Below are 18531 nucleotides of genomic sequence, written 5' to 3'. Positions count from 1 at the left end.
TTTTATTGAACGTTATCCTCGACCAAAGTAGACTAATGGAAACCTAGGAGAGAGAATGTGACATACAAAATGTTGATGTTCATTCATGGTGATAGTTGAGATAAAAGAGGCGAGTGTAGAGGTGGATCGAGAACGAAGGGTCGCAGAATCCGGCAACCCGTGATGATCACTTTTCCGGCCTTGTTACCAGAAGGGGGTTGTTGCTGTATGGTCTCCGAGCAAGTTAGGTGGGTCTCCGTGTTGGTTACCCGGAAACGTGGTCGATATCTTTGTATTTGATGACTGGCTGTAAGTATTAATTGCGTTTGTTATATTTAATTCACATTTTAACATTCTAGCCTTTTAATAATTAGTCCCGACTGAGTGTTGTTGAGCTTGCTTATCTGTTTGTCGAAGCTCAACGAATGTCCTGCATGAATTGAATGTTCCTAAATTATGAATTGAATTGTGCTAATTAACCAATTGATTGTCCCGCTAATTAATGAATTGATTGTTTACTGAGTTATGTTGAGGTTGTTAAATAGAAGCGACTGAGTTATGCTGAGCTTCCTAATATGCTTATCGAATCAATCGATTGTCCTGCAATGTGAACAATTGAATGTTGGTTAATTAGGAATTGAATTCGGCAAATTTAAATTTAACAATTTTTTTTGCTACCAATTGATTGTCCTGCTAATCAATGAATTGATTGTATGAATATGTGTTGCTATACTGCTAATTATGCAATTGATTGTTATTTTGATTAGTATGTATTTTCTTTGCATAAATGGTTACTTTGTATTAATGTTATTGAGTTATGCCTGACTTTGCCTATCTGAGCATCTTCACCTTGCAGTATGTGTCCAGGTTTTAGGACCCTTGTTCTTTTTTATGAAGAAACATTGAATCTGACTATATAGGAAAATAGTCAATATAGTTGCCTTGTGACCAGTCATATTCTTTAATCCAATTTATGAATTCTTTATTCTAATTTATGAATCTTTGTGAGGGAATTTTAGGTAACATCTTATGATTTTCATGCTTGAGTTGATTTTGTTTGCAATTTATCGTACAATGTCAGATGAAGTGTTGGGGATTCTATTTTGAAATTCCTGGTTCTTTGGTTCATTGGTTTACATTCCTGGGTCTTTATTGTGCTATTTTCGTATTTAACCATTTGGAACTCTCTGTTTTGGAGAGCGTTTCTTTAAATTTTGACATGTTGACCATTCTACATTTTAGAACGTCTGGTCTCATCTTCCTTTTGTACCTAGCCCATTGTCGAGGTCTTCTTGTAGGTGGTTATGACTATTCCAATCCCTTTATCTTATGTTGTCGATTGAAGCTATCGTAGATTAACAAGCTGAGTAAATTATGTGCAGTACTAAGAATGAACACAACAGCAACTTTATCTGGGGCTGGGAGTGAGGGGAAAAGGGTTTTTAATGGTAGGAATATAAGATGCTTCTTGGAGTCTTAGGAGGCATGATTATCATGAAGTACTGGAGTTGGGGCGATGGAATACGGTTGAGGCGAGCAGCTGGGATTATTCTGTCATGTTTACTTCGTCTTGTGGTTATATGAAAGGTCTCAATGATGCGCGAAGACTATGTAGAAATTGCTGGTCTTGTGTGCTGTGGAAAACACTCTAGGCACCATACTGGTGGGGCTGTTGGATTATGCTCCCTTGTATGTATCCTAAATAACTACATTTATGGCTCTAATTTCAAAGGTACGGTTTTGATTACTTCTTCATCAAATGTGTGATGGTTTCATTATAAGAGTGCATTATTTATTTTCATCTCAATAACATCATAGTTCTTTATTTGAGCATTAGATGTACTGCGGAGATGCACATACAATTCCAAAAGTAAGCAACTTCTGGCTGCACATACAATTCCAAAAGTAAGCAACTTCTGGCTACTTTCCAAAGTTGGAAATCCTGTAGATGTTTGGTTGCTGAGACTTGGTAATGGTTCACCAGTATTTCATTACTTTAACAGCGCTGTAAGTAATAAGCACAAGTGATATGGGTTTCCTTAGAATAAAAACACAACAAGCATATAACTGATTAGTTGAATTATTTTTTCATGCAGTTGTGTGTTAGAAGGCAGGTGGATCTTCTGTACAATTTTATTGGTTCAAACTTCTTCCTTTTTACTGTTATACAAGGAATGTTGTCATCTCGCCAAAATGAGGACCTTATTATCATGTTGAATGCTGTCACATTGTTGTATTTTACTTTGTTTTACCAATATAGAACAAAGAAGTCGCCTATTTGTAAATTTAGATTTACTAAGAATGTGTAGAATAATACCACTTTATTTGGGCCATTCTACATAAGCTTGAGCTTGACTACTGTGCGTTCTGCTAAGCGTTATGCTAAGCAAGTTATGTTAAGCAAGTCATCCTTTTTTTTATTTTTAAGATTTGATGCTAACACCTTAAGAACTGTAATCGACATTTATTAGTGCATGCATGATTCTTCACTTAAAACAATTCAATCGCTAATAACTTTTGACTAAATTTACTTTCATCTACTTTACCTATAGTTAATGTTTTTTTTTTTTTTTTTTTTTTTTTGTGAATACCTATAGTTAATGTTGGTTATGGAAAACTACTACTACTTTTTGAATTAAGATATAAACTATGAAACCACTTCATTTGGCCCATTCACATAATCTTGACTACTGTGGATCCGGCTAATCAAGTCCTTTATTTATTTTTTGACAGAAGCAAACACCTTAGTACCTTTATTTGAAACATAGAAGTGCACACATGACTCTTCACTTCAATACCAATATATTTTGACTAAGTTTAGATTCATCTACTTATAGTTAATTTTAACTAGGAAAACTAAGCTCTACCTTTTGAATTAAAGTAGATGTGATCCGAATCATCAAGTTAAATTATTTGTTTCCATTCCGATTGAAAACGATTTCCAATGCACATTCGACAAAACTCATTTGATATTATAAAGTTGATCATTCACCATATGATGCAATAATGAAGTAGATAATTAAACCACACAATCTTAATAACCTTACATAAATTAAAAAGAAGCTCATACAAGCTTCACTTACACATTACATAAACATGGTTACCATGGACTATCCATGATAATACCTTAATTAATACATAATAATAGAAAGTCTAAAGGATGCTACTAATTGAACGAGTTCCTTGTTAATACAGACCAAAGTGCATACAAATTACATAAGAAACAAAGGTGATACAATCCAACCAACACAAACACCAAGGCAACCCGGCCCCACACATACTCAGGCTCCATCCTCATCAGCTGCTCCCTCCTCGTCAGATGCAATCGCCGCATCACCTTCGCCATCCACACCAGTAGCTCCCTCCTCATCCTTTGCACGGGGTTCATCAGCTGCTCCGTCCTCATCTTCTTTAGGTGCCGGCTGTGTGAAAGTAATAATTGCATTAATTAATGTAAGTATAGAAATCCATACAATTGATAACAAGTAATAATTGGAATTTGAATTTTACTAGCCAATTACCTTCATTGTGCCTAAGAGCCTCATTGGGAAGTCTTGTGTCATCGTGACCAGCAACTCATCTGGTTTGACTTCTTTCTCGTCCCATATCACAGCAAGCCCACCCATTAACCCAACACTCTCATCCAAAGTCCAATTGAACTCATAGTCAATTGAATTAAAAATTTCTTCAAATGACTTACGATAGACTCTTGCCTCAACAATTATGAATATGATAGGCTTGTGAACAGCGATAATTTTCTGGACATTGGACTTAAATGAGGGACGAGTAACGCCACGGGCATTCCACATAACAATGGAAGAACCTAGACGAAAGGCATTTTCACCTACTTCATACTTAGACTCAAGGCTAACGTCAGTGTACCTTATGAAAGGATCGACACGAAACCTTCCAACACATGCTATTACATCAAGCTCACTAATCTTCTCATGCAAATAAAAAATCTGAAAACCATCAGAGTAGCATGCAAATTCTGATTTAACCTTCCTAATAGTAAGTGGGTAAATAGGTCCCTCAATATTGATAATTGGAGTGGGGTCAACAATTTTCTCAAGAAATTTTGGAATTACTTCCCCAAGGTTTTGTTTGTTATACTTGGCATTACCACTGTTGAGTTTCTTAAACACATCAACTAAGTCTATTGTACCAACAATATCAACTAAATTAGGGAGATGGGCAGGAACGAACTCACCATTTGGTCCAAGCATGACCATTCCCTGAAGTTTCTCCTCCCATGGGCTGTCAGGGCTACGAATAATGTCTCGAATTGTCACGTTGCTAATAATCTCACGGGCATTACGTTCGTTTTTGACGGTAAAGTACATGGCCTTATTGAAATTGATCTCTGGTTTTCCCTCAATGTTTGTATCTTTAAAAACCATATGGTCTGGTAGCAGAACTGCGTAGCAGCCCTGAGGGTACACGGGGTTTTGAGGGTCGACATCAAGGGTAGCCATGAGGGTTAAGCTTTGATTATTTTTTTTGTTCAAGTGAAAATGGTGAGCACAGGTCTTTAGGTTGTATAAGTCATGCTTATATATTGGTATTATGGGTAAGGGCACCTGTGAAGATAACAAGTATGTTTACTCACACGTGTCTAGAGTAACTTGGTCTAGTTCATTCAAAACTACTATCCTCAAGGAATACTTAGCAAAACAAATGGGTTCAATCCTCAACGAAATTAGATTGCGTGTTTGAGTATAATCTGAATGATCTGATACATTGCGTTTAGTCAAATCAATTTTTTTTAAAAAAATTTGAACAATACAAGGGCATGCTTACTGAAGTCTATTATAGAATGGTTGAATCCATGTGTAGGAAGTACTGAAAAGGTAGATTAGGGAAGATATGGTTGAATTACTTGAGAACATAAAAAGTTCTACTATTAAAAATATATATGGTTGTACTTTTTATATACTTTTCCTCTGACACAACCTCCAACTTTCCTTTAAGAGCACCCACAATGGTGGGGTGGCTCACAATTTTCTCTTCCCTACTTTTTCCCTCCACATCATATTCCACTATCTTGAGTCACCCTCTTGAGTCACTCCTTTTATTTTTCCTACAATGGTGAGTAACCCCACCATTCTCTCTCCTACTTTTATCAATACCCTACCATGTTTTGTCTCTCCTACCAATAGAGTTTATGTTTAATTATTCTTCTAATAAACATGTTAGTCAAAGTAATGACATCTATAAGTTCTTGAATTTGTCATCAATTTAGTTTGCGTAACAATTATTTGTAATAATTATCAAAGTATTCATAATAATGACATGATTAATTTAAAGTGTGAATAACATATGCAATATTGGTCTCTTTTTATAGGCAAAAATATAAGAAAGTCGTTGGTAAAATTTTTTTTTAAAAAAAAATTACAGATTTTTTTTTATTACCGTTGAAAGTTTTTTAAGAGATAAAACTTACTTGAAAATATAACCTCCAACAGCCATAAAATCAATGGCTACAATTAAATCAAGATAAAAGCAACTTATTTATATTAAGAACAAGACTAATTCTCGATTAAATTTGTGGTTTTTATATGTTTATTTTTTTTAAATGAAGAAATGCGGTTTTCATGTAAAGCAAATAGTTATCAAAGTTCATATGTTCTGGAAAATAATAAAAATTAATTTAATTAAATAAAAATTATTTCATTAGTATCTTATTAATGAGAATTTTTAGAGATTAGCAAATTGATCAAATTTAATTACAAAATACTCCTAAGAACAAGAGATCTTATCCCAATCGATCCATTAGGTTTGATAAATTAAGATATAGAAGACAACGATAATACACATAATGCCAAGAGTGAAGTTTTCAGGAAATCATTCGTTGACAAATTGTATGAACACAGCTTTAAGTCAGTGGTTAAATAAATATCAAAAACTCAAATTATCAATATAATAAGTTGACGTTAATGAATCATTATGTATGGAATTCATAAAAGGTAACAACATCGCCGAGTGTATATATGATTACAAATTATGAACAATTATCAAATGACTGATTATATGATCGCAATATTTCATAAACACATATGTGTGTTCAAAGGAATTCCATATCGAGGAATTCCATATTGAGGGTTGAGGGTTTAGGGTTTAGGGTTTAGGGATTACAATTAAGGGTTAAGTGTTTAGGGATTAGGGTTTAGGGTTTAGGGTTTAGGGTTGCGGGTTGAGGGTTAAGGGTTTAGGGTTGAGGGTTGAGGGTTGCGGGTTGAGGGTTGAGGGTTCAGGGTTGAGGGTTTAGGGTTCAGGGTTAAGGGTTTAGGGTTTAGGGTTGCGGGTTGAGGGTTTAGGGTTTAGGGTTGAGGGTTGAGGGTTGAGGGTTTAGGGTTTAGGGTTTAGGGTTTAGGGTTGAGGGTTGAGGGTTGCGGGTTGAGGGTTGAGGGTTTAGGGTTAAGGGTTGAGGGTTGAGGGTTTAGGGTTTAGGGTTTAGGGTTTAGGGTTGAGGGTTTAGGGTTTAGGGTTTAGGGTTTAGGGTTTGAGGGTATAATGGTAATTTGGTCCCATGAACTTAGTGTCAAAAGTTCCATAAACCTTAGTGACACCAAGCGCAATTACATCAAGGGCATTGACATATCTTTGATCCTTCATGTCCCAAATGTTTCCAATATGCACGTGTATCCTCAACAAATACTCATACCTCATCTTGATTGTACCACTCCTAAATTTAAATATTTGTTATTTTGGGCATTATTTTTTTTGGATCTTTTCTTGTCTTGGGAACAAATAGCATGAATTCAGTGTGATTAAGCAAGCACAAACATAAGATATATGAACTTAATTATATTAAGACAAATGAAGCTTCTTCATTGTATTAAATTATACTTCCTTCCTTTTTAAATATATACTTGTTCTACTTTCCATTTCCGACCCTATTTAAATATTTGCTCCATTTCCCTTTTTAGAAATCTTGTTAGTTTTCTTCTTTATCTGTATTTAAATTATATCGTTGTGTTATAATGTTTGAAATTTTAATTTTACGACGCTTTCAAATTTGTGTACGATGTTATAACATTAAATAATATTTGTCATGTATCAACAACTCCCTCCGTCCCCTTTTGACAGTACCTAATGGACAAATTTTAGTCCCAAAATGTGCACCCCATTTGCTTTTACAAACAACCCTTAATATTAATATTTTTACCAAAATTTCCTCCTATTTGTGCAAATTTAGATTTCCCAAATTTGTTTTTTTTTTTTAAGGTAAATGATAATAACGTACAGGACAACGTGAAGGGTTAAATTTTTTTATTGAAAAAGGGGGTTCATTGTGTAGGATATGTAAAACATAAGTTCTAGGATTGTGAATCATTCAGTTGGGAAGGATTGTTTCCTTGGACAAATAGTAGGTCTTGTCACATCAATACAAAATCAAATAACAACATTAGTAAGTTGACAATCAATGTAGCTTGTAGTAAGTTCTGAAAAGGTAGATTAGGGACGATATGGTTAAATTATTTGAGAACATATAAAGTTCTACTCTTAAATATATATGGCAGTACTTTGTATATACTTTTCCGCTGACACAACTTACAACTTTCCTTTAGGATGTTTCTCAAAATTTCCCTAGGATGAACGTCCAACCACAAAGTGAAATAGTATAATTTAATAATAGTAGGATTACGTTAGTTGATATTGATAAGTATCTTTAATAATAGTTGATGTTGGTTTTTTTTGTTATTTTATTTTATTGAGGAAATTTGTTTTTAATGTAAAGCAAATCGTTTAATTGTTGCTACAAATTATCAAACTTCTTATTTTCTAAAAAAAAAAATTTTAGTTATTAAATTTAAAAAAAAAAATTAGGTTTGAGTTTCTTACTGATGAGTATTTTACGAGATAAGCAAATCGATTAAATTAAATAAAATTGTTTATAAAGGTTAATTTAACTTAACCCAATCCACTACGTCTGGTAAATTAAGATCAACAATAAGATAAAAGGAAACAGATAAAAGTGTCAATGGATTAGCGTTATTTAAGGATCAGATTTCCTAAATCATCACCTTTATCAAATAACGAAGATATCACGCAATATGTGAATTTTAATGAAAATAGATTTGAAGATTACATTTAATTTAACTTATTATATCAAATTCATGTGTGAAAACACTTTTTTGTAGGTATTACTCGTCTTGTATAAAAATGGATTTTAGTAATTAGTATCTGTTCACCCAAGAATTAAATAAAGGAGAGTTTGATGAGGTATAGCATTGTTGATCTAGCCAATTTGCTTATTAATCAAACTTATTAATCAAACTTATTAAAACTCATTTAATCTATTGATGATATATACATATAGCATATTAATATACTTAATAAAAAATTGATATAATTATCCTTTTTTAAAATGAATTACCAATTCGGAGACGGACCCTATTACACTCCGCTAATTATTTGTATTCATCTTGCGGTCCTTAGATACTTGTACTTCGTATATTGTATTTAAAAAAAGTACTATTTTTCCCTCACAAAAAATAAAAGACAAACATAAATATATAAAAAAAAGTGTAGGGTTTGATCCTCTAAATACGTATCTGTTATCAATAGAAATGACATAGGGACAATGTTTTGGTTGTCTATGTAATTTACCAAAACAAATATATTGGTAACAAACAAATAAAGAGTCAAGGGAGAAAGTGGGGTCTTGTATCTTTACTTAGGAGGGCAATGGTCTAAATAATTTCCCGCCAAAGTGAATGTTTCATGGCACTCCATGATTGGATATCATTGACTATAAAAGGCTACTGGTGGGAAGACATTTCTTTCCCACCAAACCATCAAACATTTTTTTCAAAACCCTAAGCCTTATGTGAAGCATGTCTTCATCTTCATCAACCCACAAAATGCCATCCCCTCTTGGTTTGAGCCTTTCCAAAGCAACACAAAATACTCCTCCTTCATCTTTAGCCCAGCAATTTGTAGCCCTTAAGACTCGTCCTATCCCGAGGAGATTTCCTAAGAAAAGGACCCTCAGGGAGAAAACACTCTATCGCAATGCCATTAAGCGGTTGCGAAATGATGCTGTGGGCATTACTAAGAGGCCAAACGTGGCTTCAAACAAAGTGAAAAACCAACTAATGGAAGGTTTAGCTTTCTCTGACACACTACGGGCTTGTGGAAACCGTTAGTCTAGGAACTTTGCTAGTGACGGAGCTAGTGGCAGTGGCTGTCCGGTGGTGAGAGATGATGTTCTCGATCCTCTTGCAGCTAACGAACCACTTCCCACCAACCACAAAATCATGGTCAAGAGTAGACAACGCAATGACATGGGCGTTTTCTACGAGATAAGGGATGAAGAGACCTTTGAAGCCATTTACGAGGATTATGCTTCTAGGGTGGATGTTTCACCCTATGCAATAACTCTAGAGAAGAATGGTGTGGCTATTCCTCAAGAAGCCACGGCACTAGCTGTGAGGATAAGGACCGGAGACATAATCATTGTGTATGGCAGGGTATGTAGTATACTAAATTTATGCATTTCAAAACTTGTCTAAAAATTGCTTCCCCTTATATTATACTTATTATCTCATTTTGGTTCTCTAATTACAGAGTCCTAATGCTAACATGAATTCAAGGGTGAAGGCATTCTACATTAGAAACACTTGTACACCTTATCATGAAGTCAAAGTTTGCGCAAAGTTGACTTCGAAGCTCACAAGGCTGTTTCAGAAATGGGCTGCTGAAGTCAACTTGGATCCCAAAATCATTCGCATGCAACACCAAGACAAGAAGCTTAACAGGAGGTTCACCATTGGGGAATCCGGCATTAAGAACCAAGACTATGTCTATGCCTTTCCTGATTAAAAACATGTTGGTCAGAGGGTTTGATTACAGTAGAAGCTAATTAATGTTTTGTGTTTAAGAAAGTTTAAGTTGTTGCAATTTGTAGTAGACTTAGCCCTTTTGGATGTAATATAGTACTAGCAAATTAGCTTAATGGTTTTCAGCTAGATGAATCTTGTATTTCCTTAATCGTAATGTTTTTTAGCTAGAAAGTACAAACCTGTGTCATGTATGTGATGGCAACTTCATTAATAGTAAGGTTTGTTTTGTTAAACTAATTGACTTATTTGTTTTTGGTTATTATCAATGTAGCTTGTTCAAATAATCGAACTAAAAAGAGTAATTTCCGGAAATGTGTTTAACCCTAAAACGAACAATGAATGCGTGAACATTTTGTTATCGAATAAATAATTGTCAAATTAAATGGAATAATTTCGTGCATTTATCCTTTTTTTTTCTTATTTCGTGCATTTATCTTGCACGATGTTTAAGTGGACGACATTTACAATCAATCATAAATAGATAATGAGCATTTAAACCCATTAATATCCTTAAATTATCTAGTTTTACCTTTAAAAATTTTATTTTAAAAGCATTCAGAAAGTACAAACTGAGTTGGACTTGTTCTGCTTAAGTGACCCGCAAATTAAGCAAGGCCCAACTTAAAGTAGGAATATAATCTTAATGCTTAATACGCTTGCAAAAGAGAGGGCCCCTTATTAAAGATCCAAAGTATAAAATTCTCCCTCACAAATTGAACCTTATGAAATCGAATACAAGGTCGCGCAATTTGATAATCATTAAAGTCACAAATAAGAAGCAAATTGTGTACTGCCAGATAGACATAGACCAATTTTACACTAAACATTAAGCATGTACAAATTACACATGATAGGCAATCAGTCAGATTAGGACCCCAATTTGGGTAACCTTGTTACCAGGATTGGTGACTACAAAATACGACACCAAAATGCTTACTAATTATACAAAAGGTCATACTATAATCATAATTCCCTAATCATAATTCCTTAATCTCAATCTAAATAGGATGAATTACATCAAGCAATAAAGATCTGAATGAATCAGAATGCAAATGAATCACCAAAAGTTTCTCATCACAATAGTTTCTCGTCACCTAAAGTTTCTCATCACATATCAAACTGCATCGACCATCCTTCACCTGACATGTTCGCCTCAAAATCTTCACACCAGCCATCTGGCTCTGTTGTTGGCTCTAGGAACTCGGTGTATGGGTTGTCCTTTTTCTTCCTTTTCACCTGAAACAAAACCTTGATTACAGCATATCGTAAAATAGCAACATCATATCAACACATGAGAAAAAACTTAACGAATACCGGCAACTTAGTAGCTGCGCCTGTAACATCAGCACCCTCTGCTGGAGCTTTCTTTTTTGATGCCTACAGGAGACATAAATTACATTCAGAACAAGGGAGATGACTGATGATATTAGGAGAATACGAAAAGATCAATTCTTATTTTTTTTAAAAAAATGATTAAATTATCAAAGGGGTATTGGTACTTAATCTTCAATTATGGCTCATGAGACAGAAACCTTTTCACCTTTGCTTTTCCTGTATTGTATCCTAGCTCAGCCCGTGTCTTGTTCCTAGAGCCCTTAGGCCGACCACGAGGCCTCTTTTGAGTAATTGGATCTCGGACAACAAATCTTGAGCTGGTTGAAGCTTCATTTTGTGCATTGTTGGGATTTGTTCCGGTGTCCGATACATTGCATGGCTTAGACATTGGAGTACCTCCAGCTTCAGGGGGCTGATTTGATGATCCTTTATGAGAGCAAGGATCCATATTACTAGGTACCACTTCCGGAATATTTTTCTCCAAGTGAAGTGCACGACGTACTCTGACTTCGGTGCGCAATTTGAGAACTGCTTCTCTAACAGCCACAATTGTATCCTCATCTACATTGGAAGCTTCATCACACAAGGCCTCGAGGTCAGGAAACAGCTTGTTGTAGCGAATGCCTTCTGCGGTTTGACTTGGGTCATGATATGCCACTTTTACACGTGTGTGCCTCCGCATCACATCTTTGCGCCACCGATCAAGTACATATTTCGATGGTATTTGCTTCACCAAATTTTCATCAAAAACTCTAATGATATGCTTGCAAAGAATCCCATCCTTTTCAAATTTCCTGCAATCACATGTTATGTCTTTGGTAACGGGATTAAATACCAGAGAGTACAACCTTCGATAATCAGTGATTATTTCTTCATTTGATCCTTCCGGAACAATCCATACTCGATCTGAAAGCAGATAGTGAATTTCAACGTCACTAATCACAGTCTCAGATTTAGGAACTACGTACAACATTCTAGCACATTCTCTTTGCACTTCTTGGAACTTCGCATCAGTGTAAATTTGTTGGAAGTATCTCTCTGCTCTGAACCCACTCACAAGCCGTCTTATGTATTTTGCATCCCTTGCATCTGCATCGGTCTCATCACCAACCCTCTTCTTCATTGCAGCCGAGTACTTTTCGGGGAACTCGCACAACCTTGTTTTACGGGTGACAAACCCATCAAAAAACCTGTTGATGCTCTCAACCCTCTGTGTAGTTTTCATACCGGCCCAAAAGAACTCTTTCATCCAAGCTGGCACCCACATGTGCCGCTCTACAAACAATTCTTGAAGCCATTCATTGTCCTCCAAACCATACTTCTTCATTGCTTCACACCATCGGGTCTGGAATTCTCCGGTAGTGAAACTATCGTAAACAATATTCTTCAACGGGCTCTTGAAATCATTGTACCTGTTTGCTTCAAAGTGTTACTGACCTCCATACACATGTAGCCTTAAATACATATAGCAATTTTTTCAAGGACCAGGAGTTTACAAAAATGCTCACTTATACTAAAGCACTGAATATATCTAATCAGTTCAAGATCAACAACATACAAGTTAGCCATAAAATTATTTAATACACATAAAAAATGTCATATCAGATAAAGTTAAATTTCAGAAGACTTCAGAATCAGGATATGGATATGCCGTGAATCTAAATAATACCCTACTCCTACAAAAAAACCTCATCCTCATTTTACACCAGAGCATTGCTCCCAAAACCTCATATAGAGCTACACTCCTTCTGTTTAAGCTTATAAAGATAGACATGTTGTGCCATCTAAATGGCCATCTCATATACACCTAAATGGCAACAAATGTTATCAATTCCACCATAGCAGGTACTGACTCTCTTGATACATAGCAGGTATCAATTATAACACCATTTCACTGACAAATATGGCAACATCATACTGCACACAACACAACAAAAATAATAGCAGAAAACTTAAATGGCAACAAACATGCCAATATGATATTGCAAACAACACAACAAAACAACCACAAAACAGGTGAAGATTCTTCAGAACAAAACAAAAAGAAATCTGAAAAGTTTCATTATAAATACAAAAACAATTTTAATAAAATCAATCTACAAAACTTACATGGCACACCTCGCAAGTTTGTCAGGAAATTTCCGGAGAATATGCCATATGCACCATCGATGGCGTGTATTAGGCATGACTTCAACTAATGGCTTCCTCATAGCAGGGGCTTGGTCAGTTAGGATGGCAAGAGGGGCTTTATTGCCCATGCACAACAGCCATTGTTTAAATAACCACCGAAAAGTATCACAATCTTCATGAGAAACTAGGGCACAACCTAATAAGATCGACTGGCCATGGTGATTGACTCCTACAAAATTAGCAAATGGTAGCTCATACTCATTTGTGAGATACGTGGCATCAAAGCAAACGACATCACCGAAGTCTTCATAAGCTACACGGCTCCGAGCATCAACCCACATGACGTCCTTTAAACGACCTTTATCGTCCAACCTATGTGCATGGTAAAAATTCTGATTATCGGCTTGCATGGAATCAAAGTAAGCCATCATGGCTTGAGCATCTCCACCGGCCATCTTAAGCCGTCGTTGTTTGTACACCTCATGTTGCATATCCTTCACATTAGGCAAATTAGGATTTTCCGTGCCTAAACATCGACGTATTACACTCACAGGTACACCCACCTCATAATAATTCACCAAACGCTTGCGAACTGTGGAGGTCATCTTCTTCATACGGTACTCTTTCACTAAATTTGCCATACTTGGACACATATCATGATTATGCTCCAACTCCACTCTTTGCAACACCCAAAGCCCTTCACGATTCACACTTCCATATACCCTAGCTTTACAATTACATTTTTTAGATTTCCTTTTCCCACGTGATAGCTCTGCCTCCCCTATTACACCATTCACATTTCCTCCACAACCGCCAACATCCATTTGCTTCGCCCTTTTCTTAGCCTCTCGCTTCGCCCTCATATCCGGTGCACCATAACATTCACACTTCCAAGTGATTCCCCTTCTCTCTTTACTAGTAGTATATGATCCTTGAACCCGGCTAACCCCAAAGCCACACTCCTCAGCATATAGTTTGTAATAACACTCAATATCCTTCCATCCTTTAAAAACCATTCCGACCTTTGGAGGTTCAATAGAGGTGACTTCAATCACATCATTCGTTGACACTGTTGTATTTAAGGTCTCTACACTCTCAACTGGGGAACCTTGATGGTTTTGACTACAAGAGTTGTCATTGATACATGGTAAAGGAGAATTGTATTCTACGGTCTGTGAGAGGGATATATTATCCAAGTTCTCTTCATCCAAAGTAATATTGCCTTCATTTTCATTATCATCTACACCTATCTCCATCAACGTACCAATCTCATCACACCCCACCCCTCCTAAGGGACTAAATCTGTCTGCATCCATTTCAAAATTCTCATCCATTACCCACAGCTACCAATGACCACCAACAGCAGAATTTAACACATAACTAACTGCAAACTATATAAAACACATATTATGTATCATCAACTACAGCAGTTTATAGAATAATGCAATATCAGTAAAGACAGTAATCAAACACATAGGAAACACACATAGGCCCAAAAATTCAGAAATAAACCTAATCAAAATCGCATTACCAAAAATTCAGAATTTAATTCACATTACCAAAATTTCAGAATTCTTTCACATTACCAAAAATTTCAGAATCAATTCAGAATTCAGTTCACCCAAACTGCATTACAAATAATTCAGAAAACAATTCAGAAATGAAGTCACCCAAACCGAATAATCAAAGATTCAGAAATCATTTCAGAATTCAGTTTACCCATATAGCAATTAGAATTCATAATTCATACAATAACAATTAGAAGAATATACCACTACACAGGTCGCAAATCAAAGGTTACGACCAATTCACACTACAAATTGTCGAAATTAAATTAGCAACAGCGATATTAACTACGAACACCTCAACTACTGAGGACATTGAGCTTACCTTTATAAGTGACAACACCTTGCATCCAGGCCGAACATCAACGAATGAATTCGTCTGAAGGGCAGTGGGAGACCAAAGTTTACGAATCCTCCATAGATCCAAGCTCCGGACAGCTTACCCTTCGCTACTTTCTGGGTGGGTTTAGTTTGGTGAAGAAAACAAGGAGAGAAGGGCAACAGCGAACAGGGCAAGCTCGATTAGAAAAGTTTCTGGTGTTTTGCTTGTTTTCCAGCAACTACCCCTCCGTTAAATGGTCATGTAACGTCGTCAATTCACAAAAATAAGGACCCCACCTCTTGGTATTTAAAAATATTAAAATATGCTTATGTGGCTTGTGTGATAAATGAGAATTGATATCTCTGAGATGAACTCGAAATCGCCGAAAAAATTCGGATAAGCAAGTTTCCTCCATTAGTTTTACTATTTATAGGGTGAAGGATTCTGTATTTCTGTGAATACTTTTTCTTTATATTGTATTATTGCTCAACAACCTTGCTTGTTACTTCTACTTCTACCAATTCAGTTAATTGAAATATAAGATTACGAAACTGGGTCTTTAGTAGTAAGGAAAAAGTTGCAGAAAATGATCCTTTCCCAACATACGGATACAATTACTTGGCATGTACTAAATAATTCCTATAAACAAGTTCTACTTAATCATTAGTTTACTGATTTATAGAAAAAGGTGGTCCATAAACAAATTAATTAATATTTGATACTACAAAGAAGTACCTAATGGAATGATACGATAATATACAGTGATGTAGCTGTTGAAGAAAATAATAATAGGAAATGAAAATTCAAAGAGCAAACATTGAGAGTATGCGGAGACTTTCTTCATCATCATGAGGTAAAGACCGTGGCGAATCTCTGGCAGCGGCGACTCTCTCGCGCACCAATCGAAGGGTTCGATCCCATCGGCTATTACTAGTATTATTAGTATTATTGATACCAGAGAAAATCTGAGCAATTTGAAAAAGCAAGAACCTGGTTGAACAAACTAAATCTTGTGGGGAAACTTTGACGCTTAGGCAGAGCTTGAATAAAAAAGGCCATATCAAGTTAGCCGCGATTCGAGGGGTAGTCAAGCTTGCACCCGCACCCGCACCCGCACTCACTCCCCTTGATAGATGAAATGCCGCTACTACCGCCAAGTGCATTCCCATTCTTTCTCTGTTTTTGTTGCTTGCTAGACTTGCTAGTTGCTACTGCTCAATTTCTCACCCCTAGTCTTTAGATATTTAATATTTAATGGATAATAATGCTCTTCAATGTGTTTTCCTTTGCTGTTTTTTTTCAGAAGATATTTTTTTTTTTAGTTTCTTCTTTCATTTAAAATAGAGTGAATACAGAACTAGGTAAAACCTCCCCAAAGTCCCAACTGGCCCAGAGCAAACAAATTTTGAAGTGACAGTATTTCTGTTTGGTGATGTGAATAAATGTTTCCCATTAGCTGATTGTCATTAAAACGTCCACATTTCTTATTTGCCGTTGTTATCCACTCGATTTTCCTCCCCCACCCTCATTAAAACCAAAAATAACAGAGAGGGCTCTTCAATTTATTGATTACTCATATGTTTTACCCTCAACGATGCACGATTTTGCTGTATTATCTACTGCTTGTCTGCTTCTTTTACTAAAGGCGTGTTAGGCCCTATTTCTTTGAGCAAAAGAACAGCAGCGTCAAGTGGAGTAACATTTACCCGTTAAAAAGAAAAAAACCTATTTCATTGAACAAGAAAATTAAGTGGAGTAACATTTAACAAAAAAAAAAAAAAAAAAAAAAAGCAATCTTACTTTTTTTTTTTTTTTTTTTTTTTTTTTTTTTTTTTTTTTGGGAATAAATCTAACATTTTATATGTATAAATATTTTATAACTCTCAATAATTTTCTTATAATTATCTTATAATTATGTTATTTTTAAATCATAAAATTCATTTCATAAAGTAATTTAAATCGAGATTTATTTATGATGTATTTTAATTGATTAAAAAAAATAAAAAGTTCACATTGTAAAATAATGGTTATAATGTAATTTGAAATTTGTAAAACTAGGTTACTAATTTTCAATAACTGTTTTTAAAATTAACAATACATTAAATTTTTTTGACTTTTGTATGTTACATTCATATCAATTAAATGTTAAAGAACAAAAAAAAAAAAAAAATGACAGGAAAAAATCACATTAAGAATAATCAACATGTATCATTCTTAATAAATTTTATATATTGAAGTATCCATAGAGTATTAATTGACAAATTTTTACACCTACTCCATAGGACATAAGTTTACTATACATACGACAACATTAGCTTATATTTGTATATCTAGTGAAATCCATGTCTTTTGAAAAAGACACCAATTTGGATAGTAATTATTTAATTTATATTTTAATATAAATTGTACGGTCTCCAAGATGAATTTATTTTTTGAAATTTCAGATTTTAACACCTCACGAAAACACGAAAAGTATTTCACTATTATGCATTGAGCTAATATAACCTTAGAGCATTCACAATGGATAACTACATACCTTGTAACTTTGGGTTGTCACATTATCATTCTCAAATTACATCAATATAAGCTACAACCTCCACAATGACTAGCTACCACCTCTTGTAATTTTACCAGGTTCCATATGTTATTATTTAACTTTTCTAATAAATTAAAAGTAGATTAAAAAAAAAAAAAAAAAATGAAAAAATCATAGATAATTTAATCATTCAAAATGGACAACATATGTTTTAGGTGTAGATAAAACTACTCCGTACATAGTTTTGTAGAGTTATGTAATTTTACTAAAGTTACAACCCTTGAACCTCTACAATGGGTCTGAATCCCCTATTCCACTACTGTGTCCCATTTCATGTCCTATTTAATTTGATTGGTCCATATGTATCATTTTAAATATCAATATTCTTTATTTAATTTTCAATAGCAAATTAAATTAAATAAATTTTTACATAATTTATATTCTAGTCCTTATCTATTTATTTTTCTCCTTTATACAATTTCGTTTAATTCAATCTCATTTTTTTTCTTTATACTACCTTTATAACTATACGAAGAACCCTAATTTTTTTAAGTTACCTCAATTTATTCTTTCTCTAACTACATCCATATATATTAAAGCATTACAATTCACTTTAATGGATACTCCATGAGAAGTATTGGCGAGCAATTTCAACAATTTACCATACGAGATATGAATTTTATTGGGGTTGAGTTTAATTCTTATTGAATTACCTATCTATGAAATACTATACTATATGTGCTATTATTCAAAAAAAAAAAAAAAAAAAGTTATATGCATATGTTTTGTTTGTGGTCATTAGAAAAGGTATTAGAG

The 18531-nt window shown here is 34.7% G+C and overlaps 1 protein-coding gene and 1 long non-coding RNA gene across 2 annotated transcripts; one reads left to right on the top strand and one right to left on the bottom strand.

The window, feature by feature from the left end:
• The first annotated feature begins 257 nt into the window (after positions 1–257).
• LOC145569522 (uncharacterized) lies at positions 258–9966 on the top strand. The gene is made up of 2 exons (XR_014096120.1): positions 258–288; positions 9553–9966. It is a non-coding gene; the product is annotated as an uncharacterized LOC145569522 (long non-coding RNA).
• A 692-nt stretch (positions 9967–10658) lies between these two features.
• On the bottom strand, positions 10659–16542 carry LOC145568004 (protein FAR1-RELATED SEQUENCE 6-like). The gene is made up of 5 exons (XM_081627449.1): positions 15183–16542; positions 13272–14683; positions 11368–12574; positions 11142–11204; positions 10659–11063 (listed from the first exon to the last, which is right to left on the bottom strand). The coding sequence occupies exons 2-5, from the start codon at positions 14624–14626 to the stop codon at positions 10935–10937; spliced, it is 2754 nt and encodes a 917-aa protein (XP_081483575.1). The 5' UTR covers positions 14627–14683; positions 15183–16542; the 3' UTR covers positions 10659–10934.
• Between the last annotated feature and the right edge of the window lie 1989 nt (positions 16543–18531).

This window comes from Chenopodium album, chromosome 11 (assembly GCF_948465745.1).
Source record: "Chenopodium album chromosome 11, dcCheAlbu1.1, whole genome shotgun sequence".
NCBI lineage: Eukaryota > Viridiplantae > Streptophyta > Magnoliopsida > Caryophyllales > Amaranthaceae > Chenopodium > Chenopodium album.
The sequence above is the reverse complement of the archived record's forward strand: the minus strand, read 5'-3'. Positions and strand labels throughout refer to the sequence as shown.

What these genes read in the sequence shown, in the direction of transcription:
- LOC145568004 (XM_081627449.1), bottom strand. Translation starts at nt 14,626, where the DNA reads ATGGATGAGAATTTTGAAATGGATGCAGACAGATTTAGTCCCTTAGGA. An exon ending in AAACTTGCGAGGTGTGCCAT is followed by an intron (nt 12,575 to 13,271) that starts GTAAGTTTTGTA and finishes TGAAGCAAACAG; the next exon opens with GTACAATGATTTCAAGAGCC. An exon ending in GCGCAGCTACTAAGTTGCCG is followed by an intron (nt 11,064 to 11,141) that starts GTATTCGTTAAG and finishes GTTTTGTTTCAG; the next exon opens with GTGAAAAGGAAGAAAAAGGA.